The 23345-nt window shown below is 42.1% G+C and overlaps 1 protein-coding gene, 1 long non-coding RNA gene and 1 other non-coding gene across 7 annotated transcripts in view; 2 read left to right on the forward strand and 1 right to left on the reverse strand.

Moving 5' to 3' along the window:
• USP46 (ubiquitin specific peptidase 46) overlaps positions 1 to 874 on the reverse strand; it is a 35077-nt gene extending 34203 nt beyond the window's left edge. For both annotated transcript variants that reach the window (XM_064449428.1, XM_064449429.1), the window contains exon 1: positions 447 to 874. In XM_064449428.1, the coding sequence (XP_064305498.1) occupies positions 447 to 482 (36 nt within the window). In that variant the 5' untranslated portion in view covers positions 483 to 874. The remainder of the gene's footprint in view (positions 1 to 446) is intronic.
• A 7968-nt stretch (positions 875 to 8842) lies between these two features.
• Positions 8843 to 11468, forward strand: LOC135313051 (uncharacterized). 4 transcript variants are annotated; one of them, XR_010372622.1, is made up of 5 exons: positions 8843 to 8893; positions 9181 to 9395; positions 10125 to 10233; positions 10643 to 10724; positions 11191 to 11468. It is a non-coding gene; the product is annotated as an uncharacterized LOC135313051 (long non-coding RNA). The 4 variants fall into 4 exon arrangements; XR_010372620.1 differs by lacking the exon at positions 8843 to 8893 and adding an exon at positions 8900 to 9105; XR_010372621.1 differs by lacking the exon at positions 8843 to 8893 and adding an exon at positions 8900 to 9100.
• Positions 10387 to 10504, forward strand: LOC135313319 (small nucleolar RNA SNORA26). The gene has a single exon (XR_010372935.1). It is a non-coding gene; the product is annotated as a small nucleolar RNA SNORA26 (small nucleolar RNA).
• Positions 11469 to 23345: the final 11877 nt, after the last annotated feature.

The following is a 23345-nucleotide window of genomic DNA, read 5'->3' on the forward strand; positions in this document are numbered from 1 at the left end:
TAAATGGGGTCACTGACTTAATGTCGATTCAGAGTCCAACTTTGGGGTCGTTTCGCAGGATTATTAGGGCAGGAGGAGGAAGGGCGGGCTGCGGCTTCGTCTGCAACGCCTATCGGCCGGGGCCAGCCCCGCCGCGGGGGCTCCGCACCGGCTCGGCATCTCCCTCCCTCCCTCCGTCCGTCCCTCCCTCCCTCCCCGGCCCACTCCCGGGCTGCTCCGGGAAAAACTCCTCGGGACATCGCCACTCCCCGACGTCCAACTCCATCCCCGGCACGTCCCGGCGCAGCCAGCCCGGCTTCCCCGCCGCCGGGGCCAGGGATGCGGTCGCTCCTTTTGCCCTGGGGGACCCCCCCGCCCCCGCCGGCCCCGGCAGGGCCTGCCCCCGGAGGGGCTGCCGTGCCGTGCCGCCCCCGCCCCCGCCGCCGCGCCGGCCCGCGGGCACTCACCATATTACAGATGGAGGCGATGTTTCTGACAGTCATTAGTCTAAAGGTTGCAGCGATCCCACACCGCCATCTTTATAAGGTGAAAACAGCCCCGCTCATGGTGGGAAGAGCGCAGGAAGGGAGAGGGGGCGGCGGCGGCGGCTGCTCCTGCTCCGGGGCTGGGATAAAAGCAAGAGGAGGGGACTGCACCGGCACCCTTTGCGCCCGCGGAGCAGCCAGGCGGACGGCCCTTCCCGCCCTCCCTGCTCCGGGCGAGCGGCCGGCAGCGTTAGCAGCGCGGGGAGCCCGGCCGCATCCCCGCTCCTTCCGCCTGTGCCGCCCGCACGGTCCGCAGGGCCCCGGGCTCCCGCTCGAGCGCTCAGCCGCGCCTCTGCGCCAGCCGGCACCGCGCTAATCTCTGCCTTCCTCCTCCTCCTCTTCCTCCTCCTCCTCCTCCTCCTCCTCCTCCTGCTCTCCTGGCGGCTGCCGCTGGCCGCTCCATCGCCGCGCCGCGCCCGCTGACCCGCTCCGGGAGCGCCGGGGAAGGGAAGGTCCGAGGCCGCCGCCGCGCTGCGGGATGCGGGGGGGGGGGGGGGAGGGGGGCGCGGGGGGCTGCCCCTGCCGCCTCCTCCCGGCCCCTCGGGCGGCCGCCTGGGACGGACGCTCGGGGCGGGGAGCGGAGGGGTCCCTTCATCACCGGGCCCGGAACGGCCGGAGGGCGGCAAAAGTCAGGTCTCAGCGCGGAGGAAAACATACCGGCGAGCAGGGGGGTGGCGGGCGGCCGGGCAGGGTCCGGGCAGGACGACATGGACGGGCGGCAGCGGGGGCAGCGCTGTAGGTCGGGGTATGCTCTCTCCGCCTAATTCGAGGTGCACAGGAGCCCAGGCACTCGCAAACCCCGGAAAGTACGCTGGAATGTGGCTGACTGCCCGCAGTAGGTGCTTTGCATTGCCATTCGTGCAGACAACGTTTGTCTTCTTCACAAACGCTGTTTTGGGGCCGCGTCCACGGCACGCATCTCAGTGCCAAAGCGCTCGCTCACAAGTTTACAACGCGTAGCATTTATAAAACACCGTTAATGCAATAATCTCAGTTCCTCTTCAAACACAAGTAAGCCGAGGCCCGTGCCTTTCTCCAAGGTAGAGCAGTATGAGTGTATTGAATTTACACACGTGATAACAGGCGCAAGGTTTTTACATAGCTAACTCAAGGCCGCACAGAAACCTCTGAGAGGAGGGAGAACAGTTCAGCTGGGGCCATGCCCCATCTTAGAATTCCCATTTTCCTTAGCAGATGTCACTGTTTTCAGCAGAAGCTTAAGGCCCATATGTTGTTCCTCTGCTATGCTGAGGAAATCGTTCAAATGAAGAGAGAGAATTGCTAACATTTCTGTAGGCACCTTTGCTCCTAGCAGCACTGGGAAGTGTGGCACACTCGGGCACAGCTATGTTTTTCACTTCATGGTGCTAGAATATAATGATTTCAGCCTACAGAGCCTGGCCCCAAAGGCTTTATTTACAGGAAACATTCTGAAGTCAGTAATTTCTTTTTTTCTTTTTAGTTCAAAGGAAGGTTTGTGATTATTAATAGAAATCTGGCATCAGGAGTAGCATCTAAAGATAAATTCTTACCCTGAGAATACCGTTAGGTAAGTGGCCTCAATCCAGCTCATTGTGGACAAGTGCCCACTTTATAAAAATGGTATCAGAGTTGGCATTAGTTGGCACCCTGGTGGCAGTTTCAGCAAAGCAACTCAAAATGGAGTTGTCGCAGAGACAGAACTTTCTTTCCTCAGTAAGTTGGATTAGTTATATCAAATCATTGTAGACTTTTGAAGTACAGGATGGAGAAAGATTTTTGGACATTTATGGAGTGAAAGCATCACAGCTGCTGAGCTGCTTCATAAATCTGCAAATCCCTATGTAAAAGAGCCATCAAATCATGTAACACAGAAAAAAAAGTCTTTGGTATAATTCTATTAAGTTTGTGGTCTTACATTATGTGTGAATTTGATCCCAAGTGTTTAATTTGCTTAAATTCTGAGGTCTGGCTTACACATAATATCACAGATTTTCTTGGCATAACAAGGGAAATGGGAGCTAAGCTGAGGTGCCATTTCAGGGCTGGCCACCCCCAGCCTCAGTTCTGAAGCAGTCAGGGCCTGACCGGACTCCAGTGCATGCCTAAGTAGCCCATAGAGACAGACAGTACTATGCTATCGCTGTTTTTTAAATGCAGATCCCTTTTATTCCAGAAGCCTGACTGTATACTCTTTGCTGCAGCCCATTTATTCCAATTTACTGTAGAGAATTGTACTTGTTCTCAGTGAAAAGTTATGAAGCAAATGAATGGTTTTGAAAGGTGATTAAAAATTTAAATTAAGCAAAAAGTGGTGACTAATAAAGCTAATAAAGCATATTTTAATGTCAAGGATATTGTTCCCATAATATGAACCCCAGGGAAATCATATGAAGTGGGAAAACAAAAAAGTAAGGAAAAGGTAAGTGGTGTTTTCATACTATGCTTTCTCACTGAGGCCAATTACTTGACTTCAGGGTAAGGCTTCAGGTGGTTTCTGTTTGTTAAACATTTTTTTTTAAAAGCACAAAAGCAAATTGCTATTAGTTAAGCATTTATTGGTTTTTCAAGAAAATGACTACTGTTGAAAGTAAGTGCTTTTGGAAATGTGCACATACATACATACACCTTATTCTGTGAAGAATTCAGTATCATTATCCTTAACTCTAATAAAAACACTTTCATTCAAGGGTGGAGACATTTCTTGTCTTAATTGTGAAGGTTCATAATAAAAATAGGAAATATACAAGTGTTTATGTGCCAGTTTAATATTAGTTTAGCACTTTTTTTTTTTTGTGGGTTTGTTTTGGTTGGTTGGTTGGTTGGTTGGTTGGTTTTTTCTTCTCTCTTCAGTCACATATCCAACCAAGAAAGAGGAAAGAAACTTCCACATTTGAAATGGGCTGGTTGGTGAGTGTTTTGGTTTTCTTCTGGTGTTGTCATTTTCAGGACTAGAAAGTTTATTTCTGTAGCTTTTTGAAGATAAAAAAAAAAAGTGCTAAGAAAAGCAACAAATGCTAGTTACAAACATTATAGGAACTGTATAAATAAAGAACAGTGAACAATTGTTTCCACTCTAAAGCATTGCCCTATCTCTTCATAACAAACAACCAACCCTGTGTTTCTTCTGAGTGTTACAGAAAGAGAAGGAAAACAAAGGACTATTTATAACCTAAGAGTGCTTATATAATTTCTGTTGAAAGGTCAAAAAATGCCTCCTGCATTTAATTTTAGATCAGTCTTTGTCTCATCTGGTTATATGCTTGAACATTTTTATTTCACTACATAAAATAAGAACCAATTGTAAATATCCTCTTTGGCTAAGCAGAGGCTTGGACTTTCATAACATTTTCCATCTGACGTTCTCAGAGTACTTTGCAAACATTCAGCCAGACTTGTCAGATTATTGGGTGGCAAGTTAATATTAGCTTCTCTTGCAAGCAAGAAAACAGGCAGCAGAAATGTAGCAACTTGTCCAAAGTTACGCAGGAAAGTTAGTAGCAAAGCTGGGACTAGAGTGTCTGCTCTCTCTGGGCTACAAAGAGGATATTGCATTTCCTCTCCAGAAATCTTGGAAAATTCCACAGAGGCTTCATTTATGTTTTTCTTGTAATAAACTCTGGTCCAGAAATGGGTAATCATCTGTCAGTTTTGCTGAACAAGTGTTTGGAACAGAATCAAATTTAGGATACATTTCCAGGCAAATAAAAGGGCATTGTAATGGAAAAGGCAGTTAAAACAACGCTCAGGTTCTCTGGAAGGTAGGATTAAAAGAGAATTCAGCTATCCAAAATATTTTCAGTGCTCACAATATAAGTTTAGAATTTTACAAACTTTTTAAATATATTGTATTTCATATTAAATTATGTCCTACAAAAAATATCAATATGTCTTTAACAGAATGGCACACATGTAGACACAAGCAGGAGGACTAAGGATTTTCCACGAAGCTTGGCTCCCACTGCAGAACAGATTGGGAGCTTTAGTGCAATGCCAAATGCCAACTTGCAGTCCATGGACTGAGGCTGTACGCACGGCTCATAGCGGGTCTGCAGAAGCCACTCTATTTCACTATTACACCTGAAATTCTAATGGTAAGAGTGAGTTGTAGTCCATGAAAACTTTATGGCAATCCACAGAAGATGTGGCGAGTCTTCTGGCAGGGCCCTTAGTCTAAAAAAAACAACAACAACAACAACAACAACAAAAAACCAACCTACCCCAACTTTGGAATCACTATTCTTCTTTAAGACTGTCAGCTTCAAAGCAACCCCTACCCAACATTTCAAATTATCTGATAAATTGTTTCTCTTGAATGAGAATATAGTAAAGCTTTCTCTTCAGAATCCTAACAAGTCCTACTGTCACCTAACAAACAAATATGAAGCACAGATAATAAAACTTTGGATTAAATTAATCTCTGAATCTTGCCTATCTTTGCTAATGTAAACATTATACTAGTCAGCAGAGAGGGAATACCGTCTCTTCCTTTTTCCTCAGACTTTCCTATTTTACAGAAGAAAACAAAATACATTGATTTTTTTTTTTTGTCCAGACATCATGTTTGAAAGCCCAAAGATCTCAGAATAAGACAGATGCAAATACATTGATGCCAAATACACCAAAAGCTGACTGAGCAGATAAAAGGGGCTCATAGTTCTGTAGTGATAACCATTAAACAGTCTATTTTATGGAGAGGCTCTTTAGGCCTTTACAGTCAGTCTGGTGCTTGATAACAGTCTAGAGGTGTGATTATCTCATAATATCTTACTCTTCCTTTTTTCCTTCTGCTTAATTGTGTTTCAGAAAAAACGTATTAGGAGCTTTGAAGAATGACTATAAAAGAACTTCTGTATATTGCTTCACCAGTTTACATAATATTAATCTTCCCTGACACTCACTACCCAGCTGAAAATATTCCTACATCTCCATAAGCCAGAAGCCTTTCTATCAGGTGTTTTATCCAGCAAGGAGGTTCACCTGCAAGCTTCACTAACATTTTTCTTACCTATACAAAATGTGCTTTCAGTTGGAAAAATACTGTTTCAGTTCTAGTCATACATATTGGCTAGAAAGAGAGAACCAAAATTTTTAGTCACGAAAGTAATTTATCAAACAAAAAGAGACTCACTGAGCAAAAATAACAGAAAACTTATGCTTCTAAGAGAAATGTATTGCTATTTCTGACTCTGGAAAGGAAATAACAATTCTGGCTTGCCCTTCTCTTCTTCTCCTCCAAAGATTTTATTTATTATTTTTGTTCTGTTCTACAGGCTCTAATTTTAACTAACATACACTCTGAGGACAAAACACAAAGGATATTTTGACAGCAGACAGGCTATAGGTGGCATTTAGTCTATTTTCAGCATGAATTTAAAATAGCCTTTTCATTTTATGTAAATTGGGGCATAAATTAATCAAATTACATTTTTATTACATTAGCACCTCAAAGTTTTATTCAAGGAAAAAAACAGGAACAAAAACCCCACAAACTCTGTAAGGTCCCAAATGTGCCAATTATTTAATGCAGATGGATACTGTCATCCATCTTCAAAGACTGATGGTCACATCAGGATTTTACTTGCTTGCTTTTCCTTCACATCATTGTAGAGAAAGACAGTGAAATTGAAATGAAACATTATTGACAATTGTGCATTGTAGTGAACCCAACATGGTGTTTTTAAAGAACTTGTCTTCAAAAGTCTTTCAGCTGAGAGAGGTATCAGACCGGTGACTTTGAGATTAAATTCATGCATCCCACAAAGAGAGACTTGGCTGATTAGAGCACCACTATTCAGGATTTGAACAACTGAGGTCAGATCACCACAGACTCCTTAAAAAGCTCAACATTAAATCCACAAAACAGCCAAGGCGCCCAGCTGCCACTTAGCTGACTTCAAAACGCAGACCTTCAGATATTCTTTTCCATGGCTACCTCAAGTAGAAGTGCCCTAATGTGAACAGACCTATCATCTACTGGCAAGGCTGACCAGGTTCCTGACAGTTTTTCCTGGGCATGCATAGAACCTGCTAACCTCTCACACTGAAAAGAACCAAAGGCTCTTCTTTGCCATGGGGTGACAGTGTGGAACAAAGGTAGCACGTTAAATATCAGATTCTTAAGTGTAGTTCTTGTAACAACTGTCTATACACACACGCCCCTTAAATATTGTCATGTTCACTAATCAAGCTCCCATAACTAAAGTTCTTGCAAATTGTGCTCATGACCAGACCTGCATCTCTCCTGGTCACTGATCCAGGATCCGTCTCAAAATTAAGCTGTACTTAGATCCACCAGTAATGAGGGCTTTCCCACAAGTCCCCAAGATACCGAGGCTCGTACACAGACTCAGTACCCAGTTGAGAAGTTTGTTCAGATAAAAGTTAGAGGCAGCCCTTTCCCTCCAACAAAACATAGAAAAGGCATTTCCGCCTGCAGTTTTGTAGGCAGTAACTCAATGGTTACAGCACTTGCCCAGGAAACAGGAGAACCCTGCCTGCATGTAAAGAGGCTCAAATCCACATCTGACCCTTGCTAGGACAGTAATTTATTCTATAGGGAATGTTTGGAAAGGGACAGACAGGGCAGGTGGCCTCTGCATTCCTCCTCTTGAAGTTGTGTCACTGTCAGACAAGAAAGTAAGTTTCATGGCGGCAGAGAGAAGGCAAACAAGGTAAAGTTTGCGTGGAGAAGATAGAGGAAAGTTCATGCAGAGGAGGATAAAGGAGTAGGATTTTATCTGAATTATTAAAATGCTTGTCTGGGATGGATACTGATCACTCGTTTACTGTGCTAATAGAGGTGCCTGTCTACATTCTGTACTGGAAAAGAAGAAACTGAGCTTGACATACCAGCACAGGTGGCAAAAATGTAAAGGTTGGATGCCACTTCATGTTTTTGGCTATGTTACAAGAAAGAACTGATCTGACTGATGTGTCAAACTGTGGAAAATGGTCATTGCAGAGAACCCCAGCTGAAATAACCCAAAGCTGCAGGCCTCACAAATTCATATCCAGAGGGTGATGTACCCACAGCCCTGAGAGAGCGTTTGAATCCTGATGTACTCACAATGAATTTACTGGCACGGGGATTACATCTGCAACAATGTTTTAAGCAAGTATAAAGAATTAGAAGAGGTAACTAGAAGCGATAAGAAATTTCTAGAGCGATCGCTTGATTGCAACTATGTGACTGTTTCAGGCTGAATCAGGATCAGGGTAATTTAAATGCAGGGTTCGGAAAACTCTCAGGGGTACTGGGCCAACCTGTTGTCTTCTTTCTGCACACTTACAGGTGCTGTGCTGGCAACAACGCAGATGAGCCAAGACATACTGCTTCTTACTGAGACAGGAAGCTATGAATTACCAGCAACATAGCCACCTCTTTGTGAAGCAGGGACTTTTGTTGAATTCAGAACGCCACGGGAACAAAGATATCGCCATTCCTACCTACTAGCTTTGCTGGGCAACCCTTGAAGTCTCTGTGTTACAAATTACTAACTCCCAGTTTATGCTCATTTGCTTGTACTCATCCTACTACTCCTAATAGCATCCCCGGTCAGGCAGCACATCTCAGCTGAGGTAGGACAGCAGCCGTGTTTTGCACCCACGCTGTGCGGCAACCCGTGGCAGGACAGGCCTGGAGGCACCGCGCCGCCCTGCGAACGGCAGCCCCGGCACGCTCTAGGGCGAGCTGCATGTGCTGCATGTGCATGTGCATGTGCTGGCGGGGTATTAGCGCAGGCTCGAGGCTTGCTTCGCTATCCCTACAGACAGGCCCTAAGCCTCCTCAAGCAGGGCTTAGGTGGGAGTTTAGACAGAGATCAGCGGCATTTAGTTCCTCAAAACTGCTGCACAGCTCCTACTTCACACCGAATACACTTTTGTTTCTCTGATTTCAAAACCTCCGGGCCCCTAGAGTTCGGCCTGGGCAGAGATCGACAACCACGTCCCAACGAAGACGAAAGCCCCGTCGTGGCCCAGGCCGCGGGTCCGCCCCTGCCTGACCGACTGAGCCACCGGGCCGCTCTCGCCGGGGCAGAAGGAAGGCCGCCCGCCGGCACCGGCCGCCCCCCGGCTCCAGGGGCAGCCCCACGCCGCCTCCTCGCGGGGGGAGCGCGGGAAGGGAGGCGCAGCCCAGCCCGGCAGCCTCTCCCCTCACGGGCTGCTACCGGCTGCGGTGCGCTGCTCAACCCCCACCCACAGACAGACAGACCGACCGACAGACAGACAGACTGACAGAGAGACCAGACCAGACCAGACCGCCCCGCCCCGCCCCGCCCCGCCCCGCCCCTCCCGCGGGGACTGCGGGCTCTCGCGGGATCGGCGGGCGTGTATTTAAGGCCGCGGACGGCACCACCATCCCTCTTTCCCCGCCGCTCCTCGTCGCGGTAAGGCGGTGGCTGCTCCGGCTGGGACCTCCGGGCTCCTAACGGGTGGGGTGGGACCGGACCGGGACCGGACCTACCCGCGCCTTCCCTTCACATCTTGCCCTCCCGGAGCCTGGCGGTGGTCCGAGGAGTCAACACAGGGGGATAGAGCGTCTTTCCCTCACAGAAACCCAGCGCGGAGCCGCCCCCTCCGCCCTGCATCCTGTCGTGAGGCACAAGCCGCTCCCCTCCCCTCCTTCCCCGGCCCCCCCTGGCCGCTCCCGCCTGACTTCTCTCTCCCTCCGCAGCGTGTGGCGTGGGCGGGCCGCCCGCAGCCCCATGGCGGCCGCCCGGCGCGGGGGGCGGGAAGGCGGCGGAAGGCGTCCCGGGTACCGGCAAGGCCTGCACAGCCCCCCCGCCCGAAGGCTTGGGCCGCTGCCGGCGGCGGCAGGAGGCGAAGCGCGGCAGGCCCCGCCAGCGGGGAGCGCTGGGCCTCTGGAGCCGTGCCCTTGGAGGCCTGTAGGTAAGGGACACCGACTGCATCGCGTGTCTCACGGCCTAGGGCTGGCTAGGTAGGGCTTTGGGAACGGAGGGCTCTGGGTCCTGGCACTGTACCGCTTAAACTCCTATCTGAGGGTACTGGTCTGTATCGCCGTGAGACAAAGAAGTGTTTGTGTACATTTGTACCCTTCTGCCCTTCTAAATTACAGGTATTGTGCTGCACACACCTTAAATCTGATTCAGTGCAGTGGTTGCATTTTTTGTAGGCTGCATCAAGAATCACTGGCTGCATAGGCCTTTGGCCCAGCCTCCTAGTATGTCTGTAACAGTGACCTGTGATGCCTCTCGGTTCAGTTCAGTACAACTTGTTACAAGGTGTATGTAAGTAGGCCACAAGGTTGCAACGGATTGGCTGGTAAAGAGCCGCCTGTTAAACCTAGATATTTACAGTTTCCTTCATGTAGTGTCAACACTGAAAGCAATTCAGCTGTAATACACTTCCCATTGTTTCTGATTATCATTATATTTTAAAAGATGTTAAAAAGATGTTCTATGTCGTTTAAATGGGCTGATTAGATGAGAATCTTTTCAACAGATTGAACCATTTACTACCTTTTGCTCTAGGTTTTGATTTGATAAGGAACTTTATGTAAATGACTTCTGCACCTTTGTAGTATATGGATTTAAGAAGGTCTGTAGTTAGGCATAATACAAATTATAATTTAATTTTTTTTTTCTTGGTGCTCTTCAGGGGTCTCACTTAACAACTTCATGTTTGAAATATTCTAGACATGGATGATCACACCTAAATTGGAAGCAATGCTCAGGACTTTAGAACAAATCATACCTTCTGCTAGAAGGTAAGTGTGCTCTAGTGTAATACAACTGTGGATTTTTTTACATCTTTTGGATAGTTCTTAAATTGTAATACCTCTTTTGAGTATATGGTAAGTTCAGATCACCTTAGTTAATGAGGAAAAAATTGGTGCTATAACCTACTCCCCTTTTATGCTTTGCCCTCTTAAGTCTGGCAGTGTCTTAAGTGGCCAACACGGAGGGGTATAAAAGTTCTCTCTAAAACCCAGAGGTGAGGCTGAAACTCTTCTTTGGAGCATGCTGAGAGGAACACATGAAACTACTGACCTTTAGGAATTTGCCAAAATCAACTCTATTGCATTCAAAATAGTTTGTAGTTAGGTTTTGAACTGTTGTCTGATTATCATGTTATTTGAGTCTTAATGTCTCTTTCATGTAAATCTTATTTTCCAGGTTTCTCAAGTGTGCTGATGCTTCATGAACCTATGTGAAATATCTTGAGTGAAGGGCTCCTTGTAAATGGATTGGCCTCCAGGTATGTGGTGTAAAAAGGATTATCAGATGTCAGTGGTGGGATTGTCTTCTATAGCTAAACAAGTTTAAACTATTCCTTACCTGAAAACTAAAAAAAAAAAAAGGGCGGTGGGGGCAGGAAACCCACCCCAAAACCAAATTAGTTTGGACCAGTGGAAACCTGTGTGGAAATTGTTAGAACTTTATACAGATCTAGACAATCTATCTTGGAAAACTTCTGAGGAAAGCTTATAGTCACAATAGTTATTGGATCCATTTACTCTAATCTGGCTGTTCCTCTGGAATGGAATCCATACTAATGATATGGGGAAGGAAAATCCTGTCCTGTACAGACAAGAAATTCATATTGAGAAATGGCTCCAACTTAAGGGTTAGTGCCATGTAGCGTGTTCATACAGCTCAACCTTAGGCCAGCCTCTTCTGTGTGTGCAATGCTGACTGCCAATTAAACAAAAATTCTTTCACAGGGAGGAAACCAGCATGTACAAGGGGTTGGAACTGTTATAAACCATCAGCTTATGATTTGATGAGCAGCTGACTTCTGGAGTCATCTCATATGAATTCATTTCTTGCCTGTGATGGATTGTCTTGAAAGTGAAACTGAGACAAGCAATGGCTAAAACTACACATCTTCAATGATCATGTTTAAACAGGAACCTTGCCATTTGTGGAAACTGGGGTTTCTTAAACTGTTATTTCTATGTCTGTGGATTATTTGAAATAAAACATGAGAATTCTACCAGAAGTCTGTGTTCTAAAAATTTCTCGTCTAGGTACTTCTGTATGAAGGCTTTTCTGTTTCATGGATGTGAATACTTTTTAATTGTCATGTAGAAACATTCTGCTGCCATGTGCAAATTTAATCCTTAATTTACAAATCCATTGAAAAAGTCCCTCTTAATATTCATCTTTTATTCCAAATGCTTGATCATGGTTTTTAGAAGTTGGCCAGTCAACCTTAAAGTGCTTCTGCAGTCTAAAAAACTTCAAAGTTATTTCATTAGGCTGTATGTATTTTCATGTCCTCCAGCTAAGGAGCATGATTAAAAGATTGTCTCAAACTTAAAGAGCAGATACTACTACATCATTTGCCCATTACCTGCCTATTTCAAACAAACAGGAAAATGTTGCAATATTCCATGTAAAAAAACCACCAGTGTGAAGATCCTTGAAGAGCAAGACCAATATTGTTGAGTGATTGAAAATTGTATGTGCTTTTACAGTTGCTTATTGTATAGGTACATATTAATCTATTCCTTGAGAGTAAGTTTTAATATGGAGTGATTTATGTGCATCCTCTTGCCAGCCAATGCTTCCTTGCAATGCACAAAAAAAAATATAAAATACAGGTAGAAGTTGTTTTCGCTTGAGCATCTGCTAAATGGTGTGACTAGTGATCTAATATACTTGTATCCTCCTAGGCTAACTGAGGTGTTTCTTGTCCTCTGGACTTGTTCTAATAAAAGCTAAAACTAAACTTGAAGGGCATACAGAAGCATACTCTCTTTATATTAAACCTCTCTGGCAACTGTCTTTTTCCTGGTGAGAGAAACAATCATTTTCCTACAAGCCTTGTCAGTTATTTTAGAGACATCTGTCCTCTGTAGTTGTGCTCAAGGATTGAGTTTTGGTCTACTCAGTCTTGCCTTACTTGAGTGTGGATTCCTATCTGACCCATGCTGCCCTGTACAGGTTTCCTAAGCCTTGCTTAGATTCAACACTAGTTGATGGTATTGAGCAGAGAGAATTTCTGCATGCTCTCTCTGGTTTTCCTTGACTAGTAAGCTTGTTGCCATTTGGTAGCTTGGGCTAATGTTTTCAGTGAGCTTTCCACACTTTTAGAACTTTCTGGGGGAAGCAGAAGCTGTCTTAGAGTTAGGGTTGGAGTTTTCCTTCCCAGATTTATTAGTCATGCAATAAATTACATTAAATTCTGTCATTCTGTCCATGAGGATCTTGTCAGAATCAAGGTTGTTTGGAGTCTGCAGTCACAGTTAGCTTTGAGTATTATGCTTTTTTCACATCAACTGATGCTGAAAAGAGCTTTGAAATTTTTCACTTAAGACAACTAGCTATTTGTTCCTCTCCTTTCTGAATTAATGGCCTAGGAGTACACTAAAGGCCCCTTCTATTTCACAGTAGCTATGATGCCCTTGGAGGACCTATCTGAAGACTTTTTTAAAGTAAAGTTTGGTCAGTTGAGTCATCCTCTGTGCTTAGGTGCTGACTCCTTCAGGGGCTTGATTGTTTAGGGTTTTTGAGCCATTACTACTCCTGAATATCACACTGTGCAGTTGGTGATAAAAAGTACCATTAAATCCTAATGACTTGGTCCTGATTCACAAATTTGTTCTAAAATGTTTCAGGCAGGTCCTTGTTCATTCATTCCTAGTTTTTAAAAACTTTGGGAAAGTAGTCTCTATCACAGACAAATAATTCATTTGGCTTTTGTGACGTAGCCTTCAAACCCTCAAAGGCTCCTTTCATACTTGTTCATTTCTTAGGCTTGCAAACTCTTTTGCAGACTGCCTGCTTCTGTTCAATTTGAAGAGGTTTTAATGTTCTTTCCCATATTGCTCCTGAAGCATTTCTGCTGCTTTGGTATGGTACAGATTTAAGCATCCATTTTTACTTTTTTTTCTTTTGGCATGACTGGCAGTTACAGAAAGATACAGCTTCACTGTGGAGCACATTCACAGTTCAAAAGTTCTATCATTTTTGTGTGTTTTAATTTGCCCATGAGACGGATTAAAACTTGTCTTTTAAGCAATGTTTTATCTGTTTAGCTACACTACACACTTTTTAACTGGTACTTTCAAGTAGTTTCATGGCTTTTTGCTTTCCTCCTTTTTTTTTTTTCTTTTCTGAAAGAGAGGTTTGCCTTAAATTTCAAGAAATCCAATATAAAAATGTTTTAGAATGTACTTCTTTCCATTGCTAACAGCTGAAGGTTTGTTTGCTAAGAGTCTTTCTGTTGCAGAAGAAAAGCTTTTTCACAGTAGTGGCTTACACACTTATTCTGTATACTGGCAGTGTGTTATACAAGTTTCCCAATAAAACTGCAGTGTTAGTGAAGTTCTAATTTGCTGTGGCTGTTAACTAAATACCCATGTGCCACTAAGTGATGATGTTGCATGTAAAGTCCAGTTTTGCTGTCCTGTCCTTCTGAAACATCCAGTCAGAAAGGCTGATAAAGAGAGAGGGAATCCATTCTGAACATGATCTACTATCCTGGTTTCACACAGCATAAATGGATTCAGTTTACTGGTTTTAGTACACCTGGAGAGAGAGCAAGAATGAAAAAAATTGTGCTTGAGACTCTGGTGAATACTTAACATTTCAGCTGCCTTGTCCTTCATGTAACTAGGCAATGTTAAGGCACTATTCTTTAAAAATGAGAAGAGATTTTTCAGTAGAACTGGTTTATTACAAAATCGAAGTAGAGTTTGTATTTTAAACTAAAGAAGTATCAAATTATTTCATGTGTTTACAAGGCTTATGACTTTTTACATTTGACTCTTTGTTATCACTTGGGGCCATTATTCTAGGCTGAAGGCCCATTTTGAAGCAACAGTGGTTGGAAAGATAAGTCACTTGAGAGTGCTCTGTTCTATGACTTCTCGTGAGTAGTTATAACAAGAAATCTCATCGATTAACTTTGACTTGTTTCTACTCCATCTTCAGGCTTTTTGGAATATAAATATGTCAGCTCAGGCATCATTCACCTAATTAATTTTATGATATAACATGTTAAAATAGCAAAGCAAAACAGAGGGCTTAGTATTAGTCTAGGAATACAAAGTCAGTCTAAATCTGACAACTTTATTGTCGTCTATTGGCTCGTTCACCCTGACCACCACCATGTGGGACTGTATACGGCCCCCGTGGGGCTGTGCAGTTCACTAACAGCGCCGGTTTGCACGAATGCAATCCTCTACATAAAGTTATAACATTGCAATTTTCCCTTTTATTACTCATTGGAAAAGAGAAGAGTAATGGAAGGAAAATAGCCACGTTTGCTGGAGAATAGTCAAGGGCCAACTAGTTGGCTTACACCACCACAGATCTATATATTAACTAGCCTCCTTACAGACTAAATGACATTAAGCTGAATTCAGTCATTTTATAAATTTTTGTATGTATGCTTTGTACAACAGGGAAGATATGAGAGTTTTGGGGGAAATAAAGATGGAGGAAAGCTGTAATATAGCTTTTAATCTGTACATTTCTGTTTATCCTGGCTATTGATTGCAAATTTAGGAATGCTCTTTGGCTTTTCATTGACTAAATCTTCAAGAATGTTAAATTTGTTCAGCAAGACTGAAGACTGTCAGACAGAAGGGGGAATATTTTCATATCTATGCATTTATTCTGAGTTCTAGCAGACAGCTGAAAAGTGTGAGATTTCTTACTTCACATCCTTTTAGTAAGTTGTTACAACTGTTGAGACTCAATGATCAAAGGAAATGCAGATAAAAAAGCTGAAGAATGAAACGTACTTTGGGAGTAACATGGGCTAAGCCCTGGACTGGACTGTTTGCTTAACACAGGGCTACATGCAACAACATTGTTTTGTGTTCTGTGCAGGGGTCTGGCAAGACAAAAAGAAATGGGGCTTTTTTCCCTTTTTTTTTGGATTGGAGACAGTAGTTGGGGGACCACCTTGAAAGTCTGATACTCCCCAAGAGTTTTATTTCTGAGGAGCTTGGCAATATCAGAATATGTGTGACTTCTACTTAGTAACACAGATTTGTGATCATCGGGGTTAATACTGCTTTTTTTTTAAGAATCTAAATTTTGGATGCAGGTATTAATTCATGTTAGAGTTAGGTTTATGACTCTTTGTGGCCTTACATTAATAAATCATATTTATTGATCTTTAGTGGGAAGCTTGGAGGCAATACTCAAGTAATAATGGCTACTTGTTGTCCTAGCTATTCATTTAAGTTGATGGTTAGTTGCCTGCATCTTTCTTATTTTTCCTCATGCCTTCCCATAATGTTACAGTCATATTCAAGATTATTGAGTGCGTGCAAAGAGCAAAATAGCAGTAGGGTGAGAATATAGACAGAATGCCCTTGTACCTAGGAAACAAAGAGTGTGCATCCCATGTATTCTGGTTTGGATCAACGCAGGCAGACATTTCTTACAAAACCAGAGTTTATGGGACAGAAAAATCCTCTTTTTATGGTCATTAGATATCAGATCTATCTAGAACACATCTTAAAACTTTCTACATTTGTTTTCAGATGCAACTCACATTGGATTTTTCCACACACCAATGCTTTTGCTTATCTAAATAAAGGTGAAGGCTGACTGACCTTCACCGACATTCTTTGCCGCAAAGAGGGCCCTTTCTGTTCAGTGGACTTTGATGTAAAGATCAGAGATTTCCTCACATGCTTTGATATTTAAGTGCTGCAGCTTCGACTCAATGCATAAATACTGAACACTATTACACCAAAAACATTCATACACTTTCAGATTAGAAACAAGTACATAAGCAGACAATGACTTGCTATCTTCAGATTGTCTTGTATGTGTTTACTGTAAGACACAAAGTTAATTTGATTCGCAGTGCAGTCGGTGTTAAAAATGTATTTTAACTTACATATACTTTAATAAAGTCATGAGCAGGGGTAACTGGAAATAAGGAGAGTCCCGGGAAGAGCAGTGTGCACAAAACCAAGGGATGAAAAAATGCTAGGAGTTTCTGCTTTTAGCACTGCCTGGGTTTGGAGACTATAGGTCATGCAGATCCCTAGTTTGTCTAATGTGGTTGCAGGCGAGGTCATTTTATTTCCTCCTCTGTGGTATATTGCACACCAAAGCAGAGGTGGTATGTGGCCTATGATTCAGAGTGTTTTCAGACTTTCTTTTGATAAGTGAAGGGATTACTCAAAGGTAATTTGTATAGAAATATTGGCCTAGGGTTTATTAGTGCACCTGCCATTGGGTCTCATTACAGGTGATGTAACAAGATAAAATCCCAGCTTCTGTTTGGCTGTATCATGATCTATACCTTAAAAATAGAAAATTATATCATGCAGTTTGGAAAGTGAAAGAAAATAGCAGCTCTATAGAAAAAATTCGCCGCAAGCTACTTGAAATGATTGCTAACTGTAATGTTCTCAGGATTTCAGTAATGGATCCTATTAGGTTCATCACTTCATTTTTTTTTCCTCCAAAGTGAAAACATAAAATACATCCAACATACTTTATTGGTAAAGTAACCAGAAGGGAATAAAGCCAAGTAAATCATACAGAAGGATGCAGTCAGTTTCCAGAAACAATGTGTTCTCTCCCACATACCCAGACTGAAGATACTGGTTTCAGGTCCAGCACGCCACAAGCTTTTTAGAGTTGCTGGTATGCTGTGACATGTCATGATTTTTTTTTGTCAGATACCCATGGGTTGCCTCAAAACCTCTGTTTTAAACCTTGCTGCTGTTGTTTCAGTCTGCAGATAGGTTATGGCCTCTCTGCCTTCTGTTGTGTGGTATTAAAAAAAAAAAAAAAAAGGAATAAGTAGAAAAAAATAGACAACAAAAAATCTCTTCTGCTGCTGTACATGAAATCTGGTATTTTCATCTAGACATACTTTGCTATCAAGAAAAGCTGGAAAGAGATAAAAAGGCATAATGTAGAACTCCTGTATGTACAATAAAAATGTTTTAACCCTTCATGTGTTTTTCTGTAAGAGTAAGTTGAAAACTGTTGAAAAGTAACCCTAAGAACTATATGATGACATTAAGTCTGTCCCAGATTCAAGCTATTGTTGCTTCTTATACCGCACAATAAGTATGTTTATTGGAACTGCAGATCAGCTGCAATCCTTTCAGTTGTCCACTACTCCTTGTTTGTATATCATTGATGGCAGGGCATGAATCATTTCTGGCCTTAGGGAAGAAGATGCTGCCAGGTCAGTATTTTCATATAATTTTGTTGTAGGGAGAGCACCCCAGATCTGGGTACCTCAACTGCAGGTCATTTCTTCTTCATAGTGTTGCAGATGTAACTGCAATGCAGTCTGACTCCCACCTGTGTCACATTAAGGCTGAGAAGTCTCACTGATCTGAGCTAGGTCCCACCTACCCTCTTGATCTGAGCTGGGAAATGATGGTTCCAACTGCTGTGGCTCCTCTCAGCATTGTTTTACCACATATCTTAATTAAAGGAAACTAATTACACAAATAAGTAACAGGGTGACTTTTTTTTTTTTACTGCTACTGGGGTGCTGTACCTCTGCTTTTTCTTCCAAACTCATGTTTTATTGTTGTACCTGTTTTGATTCACAGCAAGTATCTCATCTGTTCTCACCTGACATGACACAAGACCCTGCAGTGTGTCAATTTGCTGTCAGTCAAAGCAGAAAGATCTCAAGGTCCTTCCTATTAAGCTCTACACCAAGTTCCTCAGATTGCCACATTCTTCCTGGGCTCCTCAGGCTGCAGTCTTCCTCTGCAGTAGCCATGATTTTCACTCCTTCCTTCAACCCTCCCCTGAAGAGGCTTCCTCCTTTCAACCAATTTATGAACACTCAATAGATTTATTATAGTATTTGAGTTTTGTTGTAAACTGACAGAATATGGAGAAGCAACTGCTTTTAATAAATGCTACGGGATGTGTGTGTGATATTTGAAAGTATTACAAAATTAGACAGGCTAAACAAAACAAACACAAGTTTGAGATATGGAAAAATATTATCTCTGCCTTGTAGCTATCTGTGTAATTCTGATTAATACTTACAATTGCAGACAGCATGAAGCTGATATTTAAAAATCACTAAAATTTTTATTTTTCTTTCTCGCGTGCCTACAGGCAGCATATTTTAGAGGTCAACAGGAAGAGAAAAATTACTGCCGTTGTCATAATTCCATTGTCATAATTCCGTAAAGAAGTTAGCACCACCTGGCTTATGCACTATATACCATGTAGTCCACAATTTGTAGAAACTATTTCCTTGAACTATTTGCTCACTTTCTTTGGAAGTTGCTAGGAAAGTGAAAGTGTGCCAAGAATTCATCATAAAACATTGAGAACTTGGCTATCTGTATTTATGCCATCAGAGAGGGGTTGATGGTTTTCCTTTTTGACTAGAATTATGACTGTTGACTGAATGCAGCTATCAGATGAGGGCTCCCTCTCTATGTTTAGATATGAAATAAAAAGGTAAACAGTGAATATATTATATACCCTCTTAAATATCCCACGTATCTCAAACTCCTTCACAACACTGAGTTATAGTGCTGCTGTCACTTTAGGAACTATAAGCAGATGCAGCATTTGTTATGGAGTTAGTGACAGCTCCCATGTAACACTTGGACAGAACTTGATTTATGAGTAAGAAAATATAGATAGGGTACTACCATTGTTGAACAGGTTTTTTTAGAAAATAGTTGCATTTTTTATTAAGTAGAGACGTCATTCCATGTAAACTGTAGCATTACAGAAGAGCTGCTCTCTCTTTCAGCTCTCTCTGGATTGAGACCTACCAACTAGAATTTGAAAAGGCTGCCCTAATCCAGGTAGCCTTAAAATTTCCAAAAAATGAGGTATGCAAACTTAGCCGGAGGTCACTAGGACCTGTAAATCAGTATGGTGGATGACAAACACGCTTGCACAAATGTAGGGTAGGCCTTCAGACAGTTTCACTGAAATTCAATTAAACTGTGCTTGTTTACTTCAGCAGAGTCAGGCCCCCACTCCTGCCTACAAACCCCAGTTGTCTTTCTGAGGTTGCTGTTCATAACCTAATGTCTAAAACTATTTCAAGTCCTGTCCTCAGCCTTGCCTCTTTCTTACCTCAGTGGCTCACCTCACCATTCCTGCTCTGTGCTACCAGCTGCCCTGGCACAGTCTGGAGGTTTGGGGTTATATAAGTTGCGTTATTTATACCATTTCTCACTAACCCTCATGCTGTTAACCTGAACTCATCTTTGATCTTGTTCAGCAGGGTGTCACATGTTTCTAGCTTGACTCATACAGTTTCTCATGTACTACCTTTGCTCTTCACTTTAAGAATAACAATCTTTATTCTTCCATATAAGTGACCTGTCCTTTTGTTGCGGCTTCTGCAGTTTAATTGTGAATTATTGCCATTTCACCACTTTCTGTTTTCGTTTGGAGTAATTGTATTGTTACTGAGTCTGCCTTAAGAAGGTTATTAAATATCTTCCCAATATTTTGTGTATGTTTGTGTGAGCACAGAGAGAAAAAGTCTCTTGCAGTTTGTAATCAGAATCTTTAAAGTAGAGTGTAATTTAAGTGCCTTTGTTTTTATTTGTTTGGACTTGTACAAAATTTATATACGTTTTTATTGCCTTAAGATTTGAGCACAAGTTGGACTGCTCGAGAGGGTCTTGCATAAAATTCAGTAGTGCAAAATGCTGTTGCCATTTTCTTGTGGAAAAATAAACTAGAGGTGGATATTTCATGTATTGAAAAGGGAGTGGAGAGGAATTGTTTTTCCTTCCAAGTAAATTATTTTCAATTGTCAGATTTCAAAGCTCCGAGTAAGAATACCGTATGGATCATCTGTTTGCTTGTATTCCCAGCCGCCTTTCAGACCCACTCTGGCAGAATTTCTGATGGTAGATTCCATAAATTGCATGTTTTGAAGTAATTTGAAGTAATTTAACGCAAGGATTTTTAGGGTAGAGTTTTTCAGAAGTATTCAGGGCTGGATTCTTTCCAGTTTTTCTGAAATAAGAGTTTTACTGTTGAAGTCAATAGAGCAAAATTTGGCCTTGCTGAATAGTTTGAAGATCCCACTGCTGGTTACTAAAATCAAAATCATAGGTATTCCTTAATCTCTTCAGGTGGCAGGGCATGTTTGGTTCAGCCAAGTAATTTGGACTGGCCACACTGAAACTGTTGATAAAATCATTCCATACTTATATCATGAAGCCAAGAGGAAAAATTAATTTAATACCCTTGCAGGCACTGAAGAAAATATAAACCACACAGACATAGTTGTAGACTGTCTTTCAAGAAGCCTTAGTTCATGCCCTATGTATCATCAAATACAGTACAATACAATACAATACAATAGTTATGCAAGTATGACTATTTTAGTAGGCAGGGGATTGATTTGAGGAAATCGTTTTTGTTACTCACATTGCAGTTGTTTTAAGAAGCTGAGCTAGTCCTGCATAATACTTAACTCCCTGCTTGAATTTTGTTTCCTAAAATACAGCTCTAGAGGTAGAGCCACTACTTACAGTTCATACCCGTAGTCTGTAACACACTACAGGGCCAACCTGTAAATCAAAACAATCATTGAGGTAAAGTGTTTTAGGAAAAGATGTGTTTCATAGAGAAAATGGTATGGAAGACTTAATCTAGAATACAAGGAGAGTCTCAGATTATTGTGTGCATGCTTTAATGTCATTATGGTAGCATCACTGGGGTAGAAAAATCCTATTTAAACAGTATGTAATTAATTGCAGTTAAAAACTAGACAGAACATAGAGTTAAAATAATGAAACAGATCTACTTAGAAAATGATAGCTTGAGGAAGCACCATGAGATGATGGAAAAAGAGTTTGTAGCCATCACATACAGGGGTGTTGTAATTCCAATTTTAGTTCGAAACTGGAAAGCTACCACAAATTGGATTTAAGTTTTTCAGCATGGACTGAAGAAAAGTGTAGGTATGGTTGTGTGAATGCTTCCAAAGAAGGAAAGCAGAAAGTGAAGGTGCAGTGGTTTGTGTTTCACACGTCGTTCAGGAACCTTGAGAGCTGGGTTCGGTTGCTCTGGCTTGAAATAGTTCAATAAACACCATTAATTGACCGCCACCTATTGTGGGAAGTCCATTGCTTCAATGAATCCTAGTCCCCTAGAAACATGAACTGAGGGGAAAAAAACAAAGCCCCCACTAACAAGATGTTAAATATTGTTTGTGACAACATAAGCTCAGTAGTCTGTTCCACCAACAAAGTATGGATGTACGATGGATTACAAAATCAAAGCCAACATTAGAATAGGTTGGTGATCAAAACTTACCTAGAGCTGATATAAAATTGGCAAGAACAGAACAAAACAAAGAACAAAATGTAGGCATTTTTTAAAACTCAGTAGGTCTGGCCTGCACTGAAGCTAAATTAGTCTTTCTTCTTGTTTGATAGTTTATATATCAAAACCTGAAACATTTCACACACCTCTCACATTTCTGTTCTATAACTTAGCAAGAGGTGGGATATTCAATACAAGTCATTGGTTATCAGTGTCTGTAGGTTGATAGTTTAGGAGTCAGAAATATACTTTGTTCACAATCATAAGCTACTAAAAAGATATCTAAAACACAAGCCATATGATTAGGTATATTATGCAACAACTCAGTAATGTTGCTTTAAAAGCTCACTTGATCTTTTCAGTCTTGGATAATTTTTGCCTCCAAAATTGTTTGCAGGCAGCTTGTCCAGAAAACGAATTGTTCTTTTAGGTAATTGCTGTTAATTCAACTGAAAAAAAACCATGGGTAATATCACCTCCGCTTGTTAGAAAAGCAGTGCTCAAATTCAGCGAGAACATCTTTGAGCTTTCAGATGCAACTGGTTGTATTGGCTGCATGGTTTCTGTCCTTGCCTAACTAGAAACAGAACTGGTTGAGATCACAGACTGTGGCTTTTTGCTCCTCTTCAGCTGTAGCTCTGCTGAATGCGGTGCTGAGGATTTTACCATATTTACTTGCTGCTTTTGGTCCCAAGCTGTTTGGGGCAGGTCTGCTTATGTAAACATGCATACAGAAACGATCTCCACCAGGGACGGATGGCTACCCAAGATTAATTAGAACAAAGGCAGAGGACTCATCAAGCGTGTAGGTCCCAGCAGGCCCAGCTTCTGTGGGGCATTAGTTCTTCAGGAAAGAGTTAGGGAGTGAGGAGGAAGGTAATGGAAATGGATGGGGCCTCATTACAATTTGCATTCCTGTGAAAGCATGCTCTCAGACATGTGTAGGGCAAGAGAAGGGTACAGGTCCCTCACTCAGGACTTCATTATCTGTTCTCTCCCTGGAGCTGCAAATCTACAAATAAGCCTAAAGAGACGTGATCAGTGCAGTTTAAAAAAGTCCCCTGTAATTTGTATAGAACCAGTCCTTGTTGTGGTAGCAGAGAGGAACATGGAGAATAAGCCTATAGGGAACACCATAAAATTGCATTTAGACTTCTTGCAGTATCCAAATTAATCTGCTTAGACCTAATTTTGTGGAGGACTTTGTGCCATGGAGTCTGGATATGTCCTAAGGGACCTGGTTCTCTATCGTGTCGGGCATCCAGCAGCGCAGGATATATAGTATTAATGATTTTATAACAATAATAAGTTTTATCTTCTGCAACTGTTTTAAATAGCTGGAATTGTGTGTAAAGCAATAGGAGCAAATATGACTCCTTATGATCATACTTCTATAAATAACTGATTTTACTTCTTGTGTTATCCAATGTGTTATCTTATGTGTACCTCATCGTACCCGCTGTACGACAGCCAAACATGTTGGCTATCCAAGGACAAAAGCGTAATTTTGTTTAAAGATGTACTTGTGCCCCATTTATTCAGGACATTTTAATTGTTAGATTCTCTGCATATGGTAACAGAGCTGCTTTTTATCAAGTGATGG

The sequence above is a fragment of the Phalacrocorax carbo genome, chromosome 4, assembly GCF_963921805.1.
Source record: "Phalacrocorax carbo chromosome 4, bPhaCar2.1, whole genome shotgun sequence".
Classification (NCBI taxonomy): Eukaryota; Metazoa; Chordata; class Aves; order Suliformes; family Phalacrocoracidae; genus Phalacrocorax; species Phalacrocorax carbo.